The sequence below is a fragment of the Rosa chinensis genome, chromosome 2, assembly GCF_002994745.2.
Source record: "Rosa chinensis cultivar Old Blush chromosome 2, RchiOBHm-V2, whole genome shotgun sequence".
Lineage (NCBI taxonomy): Eukaryota > Viridiplantae > Streptophyta > Magnoliopsida > Rosales > Rosaceae > Rosa > Rosa chinensis.
Genome location: NC_037089.1, coordinates 73400594 through 73419253, shown reverse-complemented (window position 1 = coordinate 73419253; position 18660 = coordinate 73400594). Strand labels below are relative to the sequence as shown.

The following is an 18660-nucleotide window of genomic DNA, read 5'->3' as shown; positions in this document are numbered from 1 at the left end:
GTGTTTGGAACAAAAAGAAGATTATGAAAGAGTGAAAGGCCAAGTTGAATCTCTGACAGATAAATTGGACAAGTTGACTCAAATTGTTCAAAGTTTGCTGCCTAATACCTCAGACAATTCCAAAGCAAGAAACTCACATTCTGTGGTACTATTTCTATCTTTCAAATATTTGTATATGTTGCTATTGTTCATGCTATTTACTGCATGTTTTAGCTCTTACTTATTTTGCATTCTAACTTTTGTGTTTTTCTTTTACAATAGGACAATATTGCAACAGATTCAAGTGCACACCATGATGAAGATGGTACTGATGAAGATGGTGATGAAGATGTTGCTGATGAATATGATGCAAACTCTAATGAGGACTTTTATTAGATATATTGTTAGCTTCCTTGCTTAAGAATGATTATATTATAAAGACCAAATATTGAATATTTTTCTTTATCTGAACATGTATGAATGATTAACTATGTTTCTTCTAATGCAATTTTTTTTTATGAAGATTTAATTGTCTCCTTGTATGTTTAATAAAAAAATTATCTTGATTCATCTACCTCTTCCAATCAGGTTAATTGACAATTAAATTGAGTGGGAGGGAAAAAAAAATGCTGACAAATTTCAACGAATAAATCTCGTGAAAATAATTTCCGACCAATTTTTCCGACTACAATATCATTCTCGGAAATATTAGACTATATTTTTCCGACAGAAAATATCAATTTCCGAGGAAAATATGACCCTCGAAACTTATTCATTTTCGATGCCAAATAGTCGTCGAAATTATATATTCATATCGGAAATAGTTTTTTCCGACCACTACTATTCGTCGGAAATAAGTCCTTGGAAAAAAATGGATTGGCTAGCAACCAATTTTTTCCTACAAGCAACGAATTATTTCCAACAAACATCTTTTGTCGGAAATACTATTTGTCGTCGTTGAGGAGTAACAATTACCGACCACCGAAAAATTATTTACGACCACATCTGGCTATCGGAAATATATATTTTTCCGAGGGTTGGTCGGAAAAAGACTATTTCCGATGATATTTTTTCCGAGGACCACCGAGGGTACCTAGCTGTCGGAAATAGCTTTTTCCGACGGGGAAAGTGCCTTTTCCGACCAAACGCCACCCTTAGAAATGACTATCATTGTTGTAGTGTAAGGTTGAAAGCCCTAGCCAAACTTGCTTGGATTGATGCTTTTGTTTATAAATTGATGAAAATTCATGTTGTCATTCTCACATGCTAAGTCAATAGTTGAATGCATTACTTAGACCTAATCAATTTGAGTTATGTGTTTGCCATGACATGAAGTTTTTCCTAGAGATTTATTACCTCTAGGCAAAAAGGGAGCATGAAAGCACACCATGTGTGCATGTGAGGGTAGTGAGCTAAAATCACCTAGAGATAGGATTGGTTTGCTTGCTTGGTTACCTAAACTCTAAGCTTTATGCATTTAGGGGCAAATGATTGAGACCTATCCGGTAATTGAATTTGTCTCTAGGTAGTTAGCTCTAGACTTATCCGGTTAGAGTTAATAAAATGAAAGGCGTTTAAGCCTTAGTAGTCCTATCCGGATGCTAAGAGGGTAGTTGGATAATTAGCTTTGCATCATTCATATTCAATTGCTTTAATGCTTGCAAGGGAGGCAAAAGGTGAAACCCGATGCCCTAACTCTCATCCATTTGATAACAACTTGTTTTGTTTAGGTTAGTTTATATTACTCGCTTTCATTGTTTCAATTTGAATAGAAACCAATCTCAAAATGAAAATCAAATCTCTACACACCATCTTGCACATACTCACCATGAACTTTGGTTCACTTGTGAGCCTTTGTTTGTGATTGTACATTTGCATATTCTTCTAGTTTTTCCTTAGGTTTTCCCTAGCTAGGAAAGGATTTACCAATCTTCGTGGGTTCGACATCCTTACTTAATCCCCTATTCTATAACTTGTACCTCTTGCACTTGAGGGTGGCTTTAATGCTAACAGTGATTAGGAGAGGCGGTGATGCTCGCAGAAAACTGGAGCTACGATCAGGGAGGAGGAAAAAAAGGCCATAGAGCAGAGAGGAGGAAGAGGAAGAAGATCAGGTAAACAGAAAAGAGAAAGAAATAAAAAAAACAAAAGAGAGAGAGAGAACAAATTAAAAAAAGAGGAAAAAGTTTTTTTTTTTTTTTTAAAAGAGAAAAAAGAGTAGGAAAAAAAGAAAAAGAAAAGAGGGTTAAAAAAAAAGAGTGAACAAATAAATTTAAAAAAAAAAAAGAGAAAAGAGAGTAAAAAAGAAAAAGAGTAGGAAAAAAAAAAGGGAAAAGAGGGTTAAAAAAAAGAGGAGAGTAAAAAGAAAAGAGTAGGAAAAAATAAAGGGAAAAGAGGGTTAAAAAAAAGAGAAGAGTAAAAAAAAAGAGTAGGAAAAAAAAGAGAACAAATTAAAAAAATAGAGAAAAAGAGTTAAAAAAAGTAGGAATAAAAAAGAACAAATTCAAAAAATAGAGAAAAAAGAGTTAAAAAAAAGGAAATGATGGAAAAGGTCACATTAGATTGTGAAATGATAAAAATGTCACCTAGTTTCTCACTTGATAAAAAGGTCCATTATAAATTGTTAGTAATATTAATTTAGTCCTTATTGATAATAAAGTGATGTTAAAAACTGTTTTTAATTTTTTTGATTCTCATTCTACCCTTAAGCTTAATACACGTTTATAATCGTGCATTCAAATTTGACCTCCCATTTTGATCAGAAAGTCCAAAACCTAAAAGCTTGATTCGATCTTGATCGGAGCTCTCTCTCTCTCTCTCTCTCTCTCTCTCTCTCTCTCTCTCTCTCTTTTCTTCCTTTTCCACACAGACACAGACCTCGCCTGCACCAGAGCTTACTTCGATCTCTTCGTTTTCATCACTGCGGCGAAGTCGATATCTGCTTCTACAGTATCGGGACCGACTCGCCGGTAATTGGATTGCTCCAGATCGTTCAGGTTGATCCGGCGTCGACCTTGAAGGAGACGATGAAGGTTGCGGTCTCCGGGAACTGCTCCATTATTAGCAGCTTGCCGTCGCGGTACTCGAAGAGGAAGAGCAATAGAGCAGTATACCAAATGATGCACTGGAGCACGATGACCTGGACCATAAGGCTGCCGGACTCCGGAATTTTGTAGCCGTACATGGCGATCAACAAAGGAATCCCTATGACCAGAGTAATCGAATCGCTTAATTGAATCCAACACTTCTCATTCTGTTCCAATTTTTATATGTATGCATCATTCAGACTTGATATGTGATGATGAACTAGTACCACTAATTTCTGCACTAGCTTGCTTGCTTGCTTCAATTTGTACTGGTTGGGATTTAAGCGGAATCAGAGACTTGCTTACAATCGAAGTTGAAAAATTAACATCGCTAGAGCTTTCATAGTGATATGAGAGAAGAATTAACTTTCATGTAAGTGTGTTTTGATCCTGCAAATCAAACGGAAACATCTCAAATTAAACAGATCAAGCTTTAACATGCATGATATAAATTAAATTCCCATTAAATGTAGCTTGCATTTGATATTGGAATTCATGAGACCATTGGTATTGATTATGCGTGTATGCAATTAGTAACAGTTGTGGTTCTCTGTAAGCTGGAGCTTGTTCTTGGGATGATCAAGTTATATGGTGAATAAGTGACTCATATCTTTGGTTGGTATTGATGGTGTGGGAACTAAGATGAGTCATGTGGGAATAATGAACTATCAAGAAAGTTTGTACTATAATCCATATAATTGTGTTTGTTGTATTATAAATTTTTTTTTTTCCATAATCCATGCTATGTTCATTGATTCTGTTATGTCTTTTAATTGATTCTATGTTCTTTGATTTGTTTCATTATGTTCCAGCTCTTATATTTACAATTCATTGGCTAAATTCAAGGTAGAACAAAGATCTGCAAATCTGAAATTGTGTTTCTGGGCTTTTGATACAGTTGCCTTTTTACTGAAAACTGTACATTTTGGTTGGGTATTTGAAGTTGGTGTCTTCATAAAAGTTGCAGTAGACATCTTAAAGATCGTTTCAAAATTCGAATCTCTGGAAAACGATTTTTCTAGAGTTAGTTATGATTTTTCAAAGTTACAGGTCTGTTGCATGATTTTTGTTTTAGACAGCAGCACTGTCATGTTCTTGGTATTTCTTTTACTAGCTTCCTATTCAATCATGCTTGGAGGAACCAGCATTTCAAAACTAGACATCCCCAGGTTTCAAATGAAACAAACCTTTTTCATACAAAGGATTTAATGATTTATGTCACCATGAAGTTAGCGTTTTGCATAATTCATGAGACCATTGGTATTTATTTGGTAATACTAATACCCAAGATGAGTCATGTAGTTGTGTACGTGTTTTGATTTCTGTACTGATCAACTTCAATTCTCAGGTTGCTATGAGTGTCGATGATATTGTCACTTCTGGAGCCAAGCCATTATTGTCGATGATATAGTGACTTAGGCAATGACATGCAATATGACAGTGACTTGGTCAGTGACATGTATATAACCTTAAAAACTGTAACCTGGTAACTTGGCCAATGACATAATCAGTGCCTTGAGGTTAACAGTGACCTGGCCAATAACCTTACAAACTAAGGACCTGGCCTAGCCAATGACGTGTATAACAGTGACTTGACAGTTACTTGGTCAGTGACTTGATCAACATTGGACATGGCCACTGACTTAGCCAGTGACATAGTCAATGACTTAGGCAATGACATGCAATATGACAGTGACTTGGTCAGTGACTTGGTCAGTGACATGTATATAACCTTAAAAACTGTAACCTGGTAACTTGGCCAATGACATAATCAGTGCCTTGAGGTTAACAGTGACCTGGCAAATAACCTTACAAACTAAGGACCTGGCCTAGCCAATGACGTGTATAACAGTGACTTGACAGTTACTTGGTCAGTGACTTGATAGTGACTTGGTCAGTGACTTGACAGTTACTTGGTCAGTGACTTGATCAACATTGGACATGGCCACTGACTTAGCCAGTGACATAGTCAGTGACTTAGGCAATGACATGCAATATGACAGTGACTTGGTCAGTGACATGTATATAACCTTAAAAACTGTAACCTGGTAACTTGGCCAATGACATAATCAGTGCCTTGAGGTTAACAGTGACCTGGCCAATAACCTTACAAACTAAGGACCGGGCCTAGCCAATGACGTGTATAACAGTGACTTGACAGTTACTTGGTCAGTGACTTGGTCAGTGAATTGACAGTTATTTGGTCAGTGACTTGATCAACATTGGACATGGCCACTGACTTAGCCAGTGACATAGTCAGTGACTTAGGCAATGACATGCAATATGACAGTGACTTGGTCAGTGACATGTATATAACCTTAAAAACTGTAACCTGGTAACTTGGCCAATGACATAATCAGTGACTTGAGGTTAACAGTGACCTGACCAATAACCTTACAAACTAAGGACCTGGCCTAGCCAATGACGTGTATAATAGTGACTTGACAGTTACTTGGTCAGTGACTTGACAGTGACTTGGTCAGTGACTTGACAGTTACTTGGTCAGTGACTTGACAGTGACTTGGTCAGTGACTTGACAGTTACTTGGTCAGTGACTTGACAGTGACTTGGTCAGTGACTTGACAGTGACTTGGTCAGTGACTTGACAGTTACTTGGTCAGTGACTTGACAGTTACTTGGTCAGTGACTTGACAGTTACTTGGTCAGTGACATGTGTATAACCTTACAAACTGTAACCTGACCAGTAACTTGGCCAATGACATAACCAGTGCCTTGAGGTTAACAGTGACCTGACCAGTAACCTCACAAACTAGGGACCTGGCCTGAGTAATAACTACACTGGCCGGTGACATGACCAATGACATACAATGTGACTTGGCCACTGACATGTGTATAACAATGACTTGTGGTAGTATTACAACACAACTAATCAAGAATTAATACAACAGCAAAATACTTCACACTCACTACAAAGAAGAACTAAGGCACCAATAATCTGGTGTTTGGATTATGAATTGGAAAGGAGGAGATACTCTATAATTACACGTGTTTGAATCTTAATATTTTTTATAATAAATTTCAATGAAACAATGAATGATAAGAAGTCCCCAATTTCCATTTCAACGATCCTTGATTATATGATTGGGGTCTGTATCTCATGTTGTTCTTGTTTGCTACTAACTCTTTTGCCCTCCTTGCTCGTCCATTGCGCTCATAAACTCCTCTACTGCTTAAACTGCAATCAAATCATCCCACATTATTAGAAAGGAAGTCACCTAAAGCACAATAAGAAAAAAAACTCATTTGAACATAGAAGCCATGTTATCTTTTGTCCGATACTCACATATATATATATATATATATATATATATAATCAAATGTTCTACATACTTAAGCCAAGTACTTATCAGCCCAGATTTCCTTTGTTTTCGTGATGTCAGATTTCCTTTATTTTTTTTACTTCAACAATAAAACCTGGGCTTACCTTGATGGTGAGATCGAGAGGGAGAGCCCAGGAGATGGAGTTGTGCTTGGAGGCTCGTCGTCTCGCCGAGATCTTACCGGCCTCGAGGAGCACCGATCTCAACTGCAGGGCGCGATCAATGAGCTTGATCTGATCGGTGTCGGAGTCACGGGAGTCGAGGATCCACTAGAAGGAGAGATCGATGGTGAAGGGCGGCGAGTCGGAGAAGTCGAGGAAGGTCTCAAGGAGTCGCGGTCAAGGAGGTTGGGATGGTAAGGGTTTGTGGAGAGAGAGAGAGAGAGAGAGAGAGAGAGAGAGAGAGAGAGAGAGAGAGAGAGAGAGAGAGAGAGAGAGAGAGAGAGAGAGAGAGAGAGATTTTGGTAAAGGGTTGAATCTGAACGGATAACATATTAACGGAAGGGAGGGAGAGAGAGCCAGCGGTGGCAGCTTTTGTAATTAAGTTTAACTCTAGTGGTAGGTTGTTAATAGCTTACCTTAATTATCAGGAGGATATTTGTGGTGTCTGGATTATCATAAAGTACTTTAAAATGACTTCTTTTATCATTGTCCCTTAAAAAAAAGTAGGAATAAAAAAGAACAAATTAAAAAAATAGAGAAAAAAGAGTTAAATTTTTTTTTTGGGGTCAATAAGGGTAAAATAGTCATTTTACTGTTGAAATAGTGTCACGTCAGCAAGATAACAGATTTTTTAACGGAAAATTGACGGCAGGGACTTTTTAGATGAAATTAAAAAGTTTAGGGACTTTTTAGGTGAAATTGAAACGTCATGGACTGAAACGTCAAGCCCCTATAAGTATAGGGAGTAAACAGTATTTTGTCCAATTAGTAATATTGTTAACCGGGATTGGGACGGGTATGGGAACCTAATCCCCAATGGGAACGGGGACGGGGAATCCCCAGTTTCTTATTATGGGGATTGGGGCGGGTATGGGGTTGGGGAATGAAGTCGGGTATGGGGATGATAATTTAATCCCCTTACCCTACCCTCCCCATTGCCATCCCTAATGAAGCGAGATCGATTTCCACCAGAAAGGGGTGGAAATAATTGTGGCATCAAAAGGGAAAGTAAAATTATAAGACAAGATTCGGTCTATAATAAAAACCCCTGATTTAAAGGATTTCTTTTCTACGTGCGTGAGACCCCTGTAGTGAGTCATCAGTTTATAACTCTTAGGAAAACCCTAGTCCGATCACAAATATGAGAGAAGCAGCAAACAACACCCCCACAGCCGCCATGAGACCCGCCACCAACACCAAGGACTCCGCCAGCTCACCAACTCTTAGAGATTGCGTAGTACTTCTTTTTTTACTGCTGGCAATCATGGCAATCGTGCTTATGATACTGGTTCCAATAGTACTTATGAATTTGCCTGATCAAACCCTAGAGTTTCAGATCAACTCTCTTTCAGTCTCTCCGTTTCTAGTCTTCTCCTCCTTCATCACTGCCAATTGGAACATCACTTTACTTGCTAGAAACCCTTACAAGGACAAGATCGTCTACTATGACGCAATTGAAGTTTCGGTTTTCTATCAAAAGCTGTTTCTAACTTCTTCGAAGATAGCTTTAAAGGAATCCTTGTATCAAAGTCCTAAGAACGAATCAATGCTGCAGGCGAATCTTGCAATCTCCTCAGTGTATGTTGGGGATTGGATGGAGGCAGCGGCCATGCTCGAGGAGTGGAGAAACAAAGTTGTGGGGTTCGGCGTCAGAGCAGATGCTCTTGTCAGGTTAGGCGACAGTGACAAGGATTTGGAGAGGAAGCTGGTGAGGGCCAACTGTGATTATTTGAAGGTTGAGATTTCACCGAATCAAACGGCGGGAGTCTTGTTGGGTGGATCAAGAAACTGTGATGTCATAGAAGTGTACTAGTGCCCAGTAAGTATATATATTTTGCCTCATACAAAGGTTAGAGCTTGAATCCCGGCCACTTTGTGTCACTGAATGATATAATGGATACATAAATATAATTATTCTTTTATAAAAGAACATTAGCCGATATCAAACTTTGTAAATAAACTTAAAATGTATGCATAGGAATGATTATCATCTAATTAAGTAATTAATGTTCATCTGGTCGTTTGAACCATTCCCTGAATAAGCCTTGATAGGTGGTGGGGAACTGCTGGAGTCTGGATTATTCGATTAGGCAACGAAATGTCAGTTGGGTTTGCTATTTTAAAATTCTTTTCAAACTTTTTTGCTGTCATTAAATATATGATCGAGCTGGTGAATGGCCATGACTAGCTTGTTAGCTAGTTACTTTCCTTGGCGAAGAGAATTCAAGTACTTTTTTTTTTTTTTTTGAATTTGTCAAGGGGAACTTAAAGAATTCTTAGGCCCAAGATAAATCCCTTCGGCGCTTGTGAAATGCTCCAACTGTGCATTGTAGCACAGTGCCTAGCCAGTTTGACAGCTTCGGAGTTCGAACCTATGTTGGGGAGAATTCAAGTACTTTCTTGATCTCAAGGCAAAACTTTCTGATGTTCCTCTCTTCCTGTACAACAATACTTGCGGATTCTGGAAGTAAATTAACTACCTTAGTTACCTCCTCGTCTTTGGGAAACGGTTAAACTACCCTAGTCATATTGTTACTCAAATCGCCAAAGCATGAGGAATAATAAAAGTCAAAGAGAATGGAAACGAGAACCTAATTAAACATGCAATGCAAGCACAATCATTAGAAAAACTAGTACTGCATCCACTGCTCTTTCTTCTGTTCGTTTACTATGAATAAAAATTGTTAATTCATCGATTTAAACACATAAAATCCCAATTTTGGTAATTATTGGAGGAATGATATTAATTAAGAAGAATTTAAATGAGAGAGAGAAAATATTAATGCATAATTATTTGAATTAACATTATATATTATATTTATTTAATAAGAATAAATAAATTATTTTTAATCTCAACCGTTGATTGTTATTAGAATTAATGAATAAGATTTGGAGTATGGTCCTACCGCCACAGATCTGCCCCCAAATCGGAATTTAAAGAAAGCAATACACTACTGATGCATTTTTATATGCATGTAGTTGATTTTCTCCACCCACCATCAATAATAAACCATGGGAGGGGACGCCTGCAAAATATTATCGATCAATCTAATCCATGTTCCTATAGCTTAAATTGTCTTTCACTTTAGGAGTAACCGATTGCGCTAATCATCGCAATCCTCGAGACTCAGTTATCACCTTACTTAAGCAACGTTCTTTGCACAAACTTGTGGATTAACTTTTCCTGACACGGTAGGCTTCACGTTGGCACATTCGGATGTAGCAGTTCCTTTGTTCCCATTATATGTCAAGTTGATGTCAGCAACTTGCACATTCTGGCACGGTATCCCTTTGCTGCAAACGAGCTTCACAGCCACAGGGTCTTGAGATGTGCCCCTAATGTTCTTGAAGCTCACATTGGTTATCTTGACTTTAGACGGTAACCTTGCTTGACATTGACCATATGGGCAATATCCTTGGTCTATAAGCACAGGGGTGGTTTTGACGTTGTTCATAATAATGTCCTCGAAATGCAAATTTGAGGCCACACCATTTGGAGAAGCTGGCCAGGTTTTAATCCTAACACCATTTGAAGTATTCGAAACGGTGCAGTTTCTCACAGTGACTCCCTCAACAGGTTGCTCGTTGTGATATCTGTAGACATCGAAATTTAAGTGACACATAAATCAGTACCAAACCGAGGATTAATTTTGTGACATGAATCTTTTTATTTCAGTCAGCACGTACCTTCCTAGGCTACCGATACTAATGCCATGGCCAGGGCCGCATATCACCTTCTCGACATTTATTTGCTGGCTTCCGTCACCGATAGAGACACAATCATCCCCAGTTTTGATGTTTGCATTGGTAACATTGATATTTGAGGACCGACCAATATGGATTCCATCTGTGTTTAGACTTTCTTGAGGTGCATCGATGGTGATGTGTTCGAGGGTCAGGTGTTTGCAGTTGATGACGTTCATGTGAAACAACTTGCTGTTCAACGATGTTATGTGTTGAATGTGTGAATTGGTAACCCCAGTCAATCGTATATTCTGTATACACAAAGCAACAGTCAGTATGTATGTTAGTATATTACTTGTTAGAAACAAATAATTAAGCTTCAAATTGATTGTAAATGGGTACATAAGACTTACGATAGGAAGTGAATTGCACTTTCCAGTTTTGGCACAATTATTTTTGGACCAAGCTAGTTTTCCTTGGCCGTCAAAAGTGCCCCCTCCGAACACGGATAACTTATCGACATTTTGGAAAACTACCCACCCATCCTGGGATTTGAGTTTTTCAGGTTCAGCCGGAGCCTGTAGGGTTCCTTCAACCCTAATGCTAACCGCTGCCTTGCAGGGTCCTCCAAACCTGACCGGACCAACCAAATATTTACCCTTCGCTATCACAACCGTGCTTGGAGTCGCGGCTGCACATGCGTCTCTCCATGCATTATTGATGGCCTGAGATAATAATGCATACGTTGTGTAGTCACATTGTTTGTACATTACTATATTAATGATATGATATAAGCTAACAATCACAATAAGAGACCACGCAAGTTTCGAAACGAGTAGAAAAAAATCATTACCTGGCTGTCATCTGTCCTGCCATCTGCCTTGGCTCCATATTTCTTGATATCAAAATCTGCAGCATTGGTTTTTAAGGAGAACGCTACCAAGAATAAAAAACAAGTGCCAAGGAAAGATTTTGAACCCATTTCAGACTTCTTCTATGTTGCAACTTCTAGTTTGAAATTGCATGTTCAATGGATGTTTTCTAACTTGAGGGTTCATTTTATAGTAATACAAGGAAGCTGAATACCACAAAATCTATAACCTAATTTTAAGTGAACTAATCTGAGGTCCTTGTGTTTTGGTACTTATTTATCTTCTCTATTGGATCCAAATTACGCTACAATTTTGTGCTACGTGGTCACTTAATTTACCTTCCAACCATTCACATGTACAGGAAAGTACGTGGTTGGATATCTGTGTTATAAGAAACTACGTGTTTGGATTAAGCTTATTGTCATTCAACACAAACACCCTATTAATTAACATGCTATCATTACATTCAGTGTGAATGTATATTAGAAAACTTCACATTAACACGGAAAATGGATTTTCTGATTAGAAATCTGAGTGCTCAAAAGAGTTTTGACATTGTTTCCAATGTTAGGTTACATGCACCTGGTGTGTATGGAAATTAACGGACCAAAGAAAACAAATATGAGGTTGAGAATTATACTCGTTCTTCAAACATCACGTTGGTCAAAGATTTTGAAAGAATTGTAGCAAAAAAAAAAAAAGATTTTGAAAGAAATGAAAGCTCTGTTACTAACAAAAAAATCACAACTAAGAGATATATAAACTATATCAAATTGAAATTGAAAGAAAAAATTTAGACAGGATGCAACAAGACATTGGAAAATAAACCTAGAAAAAAACACAAATTGACGCAAAAACGCATCTCAGTAAGCACCAGATATAAGCAGAGCTATGAAGAAAGTTACTAATGGTATGTCTGACCAGGAGAAGACAATCTCTCATCGATGTAACCGGTGATATGGCCATGGAAGCATTCTCCACGTGCACCTTATGCCAAATGGAGGGCAATCTTCCATCTATATCACCACTGGTATATGGTTATTGGTAATAATCGAACATGATAGGGCAATTTTCCATAAAAGTAGCCAGAGTGATATGACTGACCCAATATATTCCACATAAACGAAACGAATGCAGTCTTCCACCTATGTAACTAACACAGCAAGTCAGCAACTAATAGGAACCCAATGCAGAAACCTAGCAAAAATGAGAGACCAAATCCAGCCTAGAGCCCAGGCCCAAACCCCAAATTTGACGGATTCCTCTGGATTCCATATTCGGATCCAAACTGAAACCCTAGCTTGATGGAGGCCCAAACCCAGAGCAACAAAGGCCCAGGCCCAAGACCAGCATCCCCAAGCACCCAGGTCATCGCCACCGTTGACACCGCCACTGACTTCATTCCAGCGCGACCGCAACACCAGAGCCATAGGTAGCTGATCCGGTAGGCTCTTCCCTCAAGTGATTGTGGGATTCTAGCACCTGTGAGCCCCATTGAGGATTTCAAATCCCTTATCAAACCCCCAAACAACCGCAGCACCGCCAACCCATCCCTTCAAACGCCCGCGCTTGGGCCTCTGTTAGGTTTCATACCAAAAAAGCTGAACACATCTGAAATGAGATCTTCAAGAACCTTTCATTATCAAAACCAAGTACTGAGAGCATGAAAATTAAAAAAAAAATTGTTTAATAGAACTATCCAAGAAGTATATACAAACACAAGAGTGCAGCCTATAGCCCTTTTGAAGTGAGAGACCAAAATCAACCTCTAGTGCAAATGAAAATCCATATCTGCACTCGCTAAACAATACATGGGATACAATGTCGCTATGGTATAGAAACCTACAAATGTAACAAAACTGCCTCTACTTTCAAAATGATGTTCTGCTTTCAATGGCTAACTTGATTCTGCTGACAAAATCGTCAATCGTCATGGTCCCTGGATCCTCACCAGACCTGGATCTTACTGTAACAGTTCCAGATTCAACTTCCTTGGCACCAACAACAGCCATTAATGGAATTTTGAGCATCTCTGAATTCCTAATCAGTTTTGGCAGTCGTTCGCCGTGGCAAAGTTCACCCCGAATACCATTTGCTTTCAGTTTGTTGGTCAGCTCTTTGCAGTAATCGAGCTGTACAGAAATTTAATATTTTTGCTTTAGTGCAAAGATAATTGTCTGATTTGCCTCAATTACTAAATAATTAAATCAAAGGGGGTAAAATAGCAACGGTTCTCCTTCTAAAAAAATTCAAAAGACCCATGCAATGCTCACATTCGTAACCTTAAATGAATCCATCATTTTGAAAGTGTGGGGCAACTAAACAATCTTATATTGAACAAGAATAGAAGTTTAGAAGTCATAGCATGGACAATCATCACTCATGAGATGGATTCAAACGATAAATGGAAGTTGAGCCATCAAAATTTCATGAGAAACCAAAATGCAGGTCCTCAATTCCTTATAGACTGTGTGGAAGGATTCTTAATGTTTTTAAATATTAAATGTGGAAGGATTCTTAATGTTTTTAAATATCAACTGAAACTGCTTTGAATACCTGAGTGTCTGTCACTGGTAAAACATGAGCTTGCACTGGAGAAAGCCATAATGGAAAATCCCCAGCATAATGCTCTATAAGGACTCCAAAGAACCTCTCCAAGGACCCAAGAACAGCTCGATGAATCATGATAGGCCGCTTCTTTTCCGAATTTGAGTCAACATATGTTATGTCAAATCGCTGTGGTAGGTTAAAGTCAACCTGTACAATTGGTAGATACATATTTAGAGGGAGGGAGGGAGTGAGATCAGAACAAAGTCTGTTGAACAAATTCATTATGTTCAGGACTTGCCTGTATAGTTGAGCACTGCCACTTCCTTCCAAGAGCATCCTCAATCTTAAGATCAATCTTTGGGCCATAAAAAGCACCACCGCCATCATCAATTTGATAGCTCCAACCCTTATCCTCCAAGGCATCTCTAAGGGCAGATGTTGCTTTCACCCATATATCATCATCTCCAACAGACTTCTCTGGCCTCGTCGAGAGATTAACTTCATATTTGCTGAAGCCAAATTTCAATAATAACTCTTCCGTAAGATCTAGAACACCCCTGATTTCATCTTTGATCTGATCTTCTAGACAAAATATATGTGCATCATCCTGAAAAAAGATCGTGAGGTTAAACGGAGAACACTTCATAGCTCCGGGAAAAGAAGAGGACGAGATGTTAAGAAATGCGGTTATAAAGTGGTATGTAGCTGTGTACTAGCAATGAACATCAAGTGCTTTAAGCAACAGCCATAAACCTATTTGTAAAATTAACAAAGATTAACTCCTTCAATATTAAAGGACTTCAGTCTCTAATAAAAAAGACTGGACAATTTAAAACAAAAATTTGTAACGCTCAGAAGTATGACCGACTTTTTTCTTTTTCTTCTGTGCCTAGAAAAATGAACAGGTTGCAACAAGATATTATAACATACCTGAGTAAAACCTCTTACACGGAAAAGGCCATGTAAGCTTCCAGACAATTCATATCTGTATACAGTTCCCAACTCAGCAACTCTAATAGGAAAGTCATTATAAGAGTGACGCCTCCTTTTGTAAATCAAGATATGATAAGGGCAGTTCATTGGTCGAAGTTGATAAAGTTCATCTTCAACATCCATCTGATTGTACATATTCTCTCTGTAATAATCCAGATGACCACTTATCTGCCAAAGATCTGCCTTTGCAACATGTGGAGTATATAGCAGATCATAACCACGCTCTATGTGTGTCTTTTTCCACAAATCTTCTATTACATTCCTCACAATAGCACCCTTTGGATGCCAGAACACTAAACCCCCGCCAGCATCATTCTGTAGAAACTCAAACTAAAATGTTCAATGCAAGAATCCTCATACCAAATAATTGAAAATATGGAGTTCTAACTGAAAAATCAGCGTAAATAGCATGAAGAGCACCAGTGCTATTCACTCTGAGCACCTGTATAGAAAACAGATCAAGAACTTGACCAAGGCGCCTGTGATCTCGGCGTTTAGCCTCCTCCTTGAAATGAAGGTATGCCTGCAATTGTTCTTCGTTCTCCCATGCAGTGCCATAGATCCTCTGCAACATCGGTTTCTTTTCATCACCTCTCCAGTAAGCACCAGCAATAGACTCAAGTTCGACAGCTTTTCTGTTAATTTTTCCAGTATATTCCACATGAGGCCCCGCACATAGATCCCACCATTCATTACCTGAGAAGAACTTAGAATAATATATACCACTGGAATCTAACTGCACATGTCATGGAGATACATATGTCCATCACGGTAAGAAACAAAAAGCCAACTTAAACATCACATCAGAGAAAACTGAATCTCACTATAAAGTGTCTGCCTACTATTGTTATACGTGTATGTAAAGCTCAAGAAAATAGCTGATCTTTTGTTTTCTTTACTAGGAATCATTTATACAAAGTTCCTGTAATTAAATCACCACATGTCATTCTACAGTGAAACTCAAAACTAGGACAACACTTACCAATGTGGTAGATGGTAATGGGATCTTCCTTGATACCATCCAAAATTTCAAGTTTGTATGGTTCGTTGAGAGCACTTATTCTTCGCTGAGCTTCCTCTCTTGAAACTTCTTCTCTCACAAGTGGTAAATTTCTACCAATGATGCGATCCTACAGATGGCATACAGAGGCTGATGAACAGTTTGCAATGCTTAGATGGTTCCAAAACATTGATAAAAGAAGAGAGTCCGGATACATAAATTGGCTTACCATCTCCTTCTTGATTCTCTTCAACTCTTTGTCCGTCAAAGGCTCCATATCAAAATCATAATAAAACCCATTCTCTATCCACGGCCCAATTGTCACTTTGGCATCTGGGAAGAGCTTCTGAACAGCCATGGCCATAACATGCGCACACTGCAGTGATGCATATAAAACTATTTAATATCCATCATAGCACCCAAAAAAAACACACCATCCATACCGAATTCCTCAGAAAATTCACTTTCACTTTTTTAACAAATAGCAGACTGCCCCAACATTTCATCCAAAGACCGAAAACATCTGTCTTCCCATTTTCTCCAGTCGTAAACAATCAAATTACCCAAAAGTTATGATTTTTATCTTCTTCCTCACTTCCTCATTCTTCCCAACATTGATTACAACTATTCTCGGTGACAATTGGTAGCATAGAATTGAAATCAAAGGCACAAAAGCATGCAAATTTTTGTAACCCAAAAAAAAAAAAAAGAGCATACAAATTTTGACAAAGGAAGCTACTTGGTTTCTAAGCAAACTACAATTCAGAAAGTCCAGCTAACCCAACAGCTCAAATCAATAGAGCAAACTCAACAACACCATAAACCCGAAAACCCAGAGCGAATTGCAATACCGTGTGGCGAATTCTGAGGAGTTTCTCAGAGGACTCATTGGAAGGAAGCACAACTTTGTCAAGCTTATCAGTCTTCTCCTTCTGGGCCTCCTTCAATTTGTCGTGTTGGGTCGAAACCTGAGACTCTGTGGTGGCCACAGCGGCGGAGGTGGAGACTCCATTTCTGTAAAGGGCCAAGGCCCTGAACTCGGTGGTGGTGGGTTGCGAAACGCAGCGTTTAAGCGGGGAGAGGAACTGGGTGGGGAAAGAAGAGATCTTTAGGAGAGGGGATGAGAGGAGAGAAGAGGAGGTGGCCATTCTCTGAAGAATCAACATCTGGGCCTTGTTCTATGTGAGGGGGAGTATGGTATACAAGGGTCGTGTGCTATCAGTGACTGACTCTGTGTGGTGCAGGTTGTTTCGCTTTGGGTTTTCTTTCTCTTGGGACGCCGTGGAAGTCAGAGCTACTTCCTAGTTTTTGAAAGGTCGTACGTCTACTATACTATGGGCATTTTTTTTTTTTTTGGGTCTCATTACTATAGGCTCTATGCCTGGTCCATAAAGAGCCAGCCATAGAGCCCAAACATAATGCCCAAAAGCTCCACTTCTTTGGGTATCCCCTCCAATTGAGGCACAAGATGAGACCCGATTAAGAATCTCACCCCTACCCTAAGACCTCATTTGGTTCGCGGAAAGTAAGCGTCGAGAGAGGAAAGTTGTTCATTTCTTGCGTTTAGAATGCAAAATGAAAGGAAATACTTTTATTACACCTCATACACAAATTTTCCCGTTTACTAATCATTTAGACAGTAAACGATAATTATCTTTACTTTTTACTTTTGTTTCGGACTTTTTAGGGGTTTCAAGGGTTGACTTTTTGTTCGATTCAGTTTTTGAGGAAACCACTTCCATTTGAACCGCCTTGACTTCCTCTTCCTATCTGTGGCAGCGGTGCACGTTGACTCCGACAGTAGGAACCGCAGCGAGCAAAAATTATGTTAACCTCGTTTAAAGTTTTTCGCCAATTCTTGGTTTTCCGATCATCTCAGGCAGCCCACCACCCACATCTTGAAGCTCTCTCCTCCCTGGTTCGAATTCAACCAGTGGCTAGCTCCAATTAAGCAGGAGGAAGGAGAATCGAAGGCAAGAGGAAAATCTAGGGTTTTCGGGTTTTCGAGGTAAATTTCGATCCATAGACTTGAAATTGAGTTTTGTCATAGTTGAGAAAGTTGTTGGGGATGATGAGATGATCATCTTGATGAAATTTGGTGACGTGTTCGGCGGTTTTTGGTGTCCTACTTTGGTCTATTGGGTTGAGCTCATCGTTACGAGCATGTGGGTGTAGTTTGGTAGCTATACGATGAACCTGGGGACTATTGGGAATTTCTGAAGTTTCGCAAATTTGGGTTTCAAGTCGAAATGATCCAACCGTTGGATCAATCCCATTATCCGATATGTTGTTATAATTATTGAGTCATTGGAACAAAACTAAAATGTTCTTATTCATATATGGTTCAAAACTGCTTTGTTTAATCTAATTACTTAATTATTGTCCAAAATAATATAGGATCCTTACCTAAAGCACCAAAATAAGAAAATATTAACCCACTTATCCCAGCAACAGGTTTTTATTCCCACCTACACAGTTTAACGTTAAATGACCATTTTTCCCTAAGCCTAATTAATAAATTACAGCATTGTCACTCTCTCTCTCTCTCTCTCTCTCTCTCTCTCTCTCTCTCTCTCTCTCTCTCTCTCTCTCTCTCTCTCTCTCTCTCTCTCTCTCTCTCTCTCTCTCTCTCTCTCTCTCTCTCTCTCTTTCGAGCTTCGTATAGAGGTCAGGTGACTTGCCGCACCAAGAAAACTTGCAAGCCGACGACGTTGAGCTTCAAGTCGAAAGAAATCGACATCGAGTTTCGGTGCCGGAGCCGTACGATTCGGCATGATGAGGTGGATGCGGTGAGCAAAGTCAGTGGCTACCCTGACGAGGACTGGAGGTGAGAGAGGTCGGCGGCGAGCTCCGGTGGTTTTGGTCCGACTATTGATTGGGGTGTGCAAATCAATTTCTAGCTTCTTTTTTTTAAGTAACGGGACATAAGGAAAGAAAAAAGAAGTTTTGAATGTCTATTGCCTCCTAATAGACGTCTATTACCCCTCTATTGGA

General features: G+C 39.0%; 2 protein-coding genes across 2 annotated transcripts; both read right to left on the bottom strand.

Annotated features, from left to right (window-relative positions):
* Positions 1 to 9407: 9407 nt before the first annotated feature.
* LOC112184363 (exopolygalacturonase) lies at positions 9408 to 11292 on the bottom strand. Its single transcript, XM_024322622.2, has 4 exons — positions 11105 to 11292; positions 10665 to 10976; positions 10255 to 10562; positions 9408 to 10161 (listed from the first exon to the last, which is right to left on the bottom strand). Exons 1-4 carry the CDS (start codon positions 11231 to 11233, stop codon positions 9711 to 9713), a joined length of 1200 nt encoding a protein of 399 aa, XP_024178390.1. The 5' UTR covers positions 11234 to 11292; the 3' UTR covers positions 9408 to 9710.
* Positions 11293 to 12779: 1487 nt separating this feature from the next.
* On the bottom strand, positions 12780 to 16958 carry LOC112189034 (threonine--tRNA ligase, chloroplastic/mitochondrial 2). Its single transcript, XM_024328298.2, has 8 exons — positions 16518 to 16958; positions 15896 to 16042; positions 15649 to 15796; positions 15109 to 15362; positions 14604 to 14981; positions 13972 to 14280; positions 13680 to 13880; positions 12780 to 13255 (listed from the first exon to the last, which is right to left on the bottom strand). Exons 1-8 carry the CDS (start codon positions 16830 to 16832, stop codon positions 12995 to 12997), a joined length of 2013 nt encoding a protein of 670 aa, XP_024184066.1. The 5' UTR covers positions 16833 to 16958; the 3' UTR covers positions 12780 to 12994.
* Positions 16959 to 18660: the final 1702 nt, after the last annotated feature.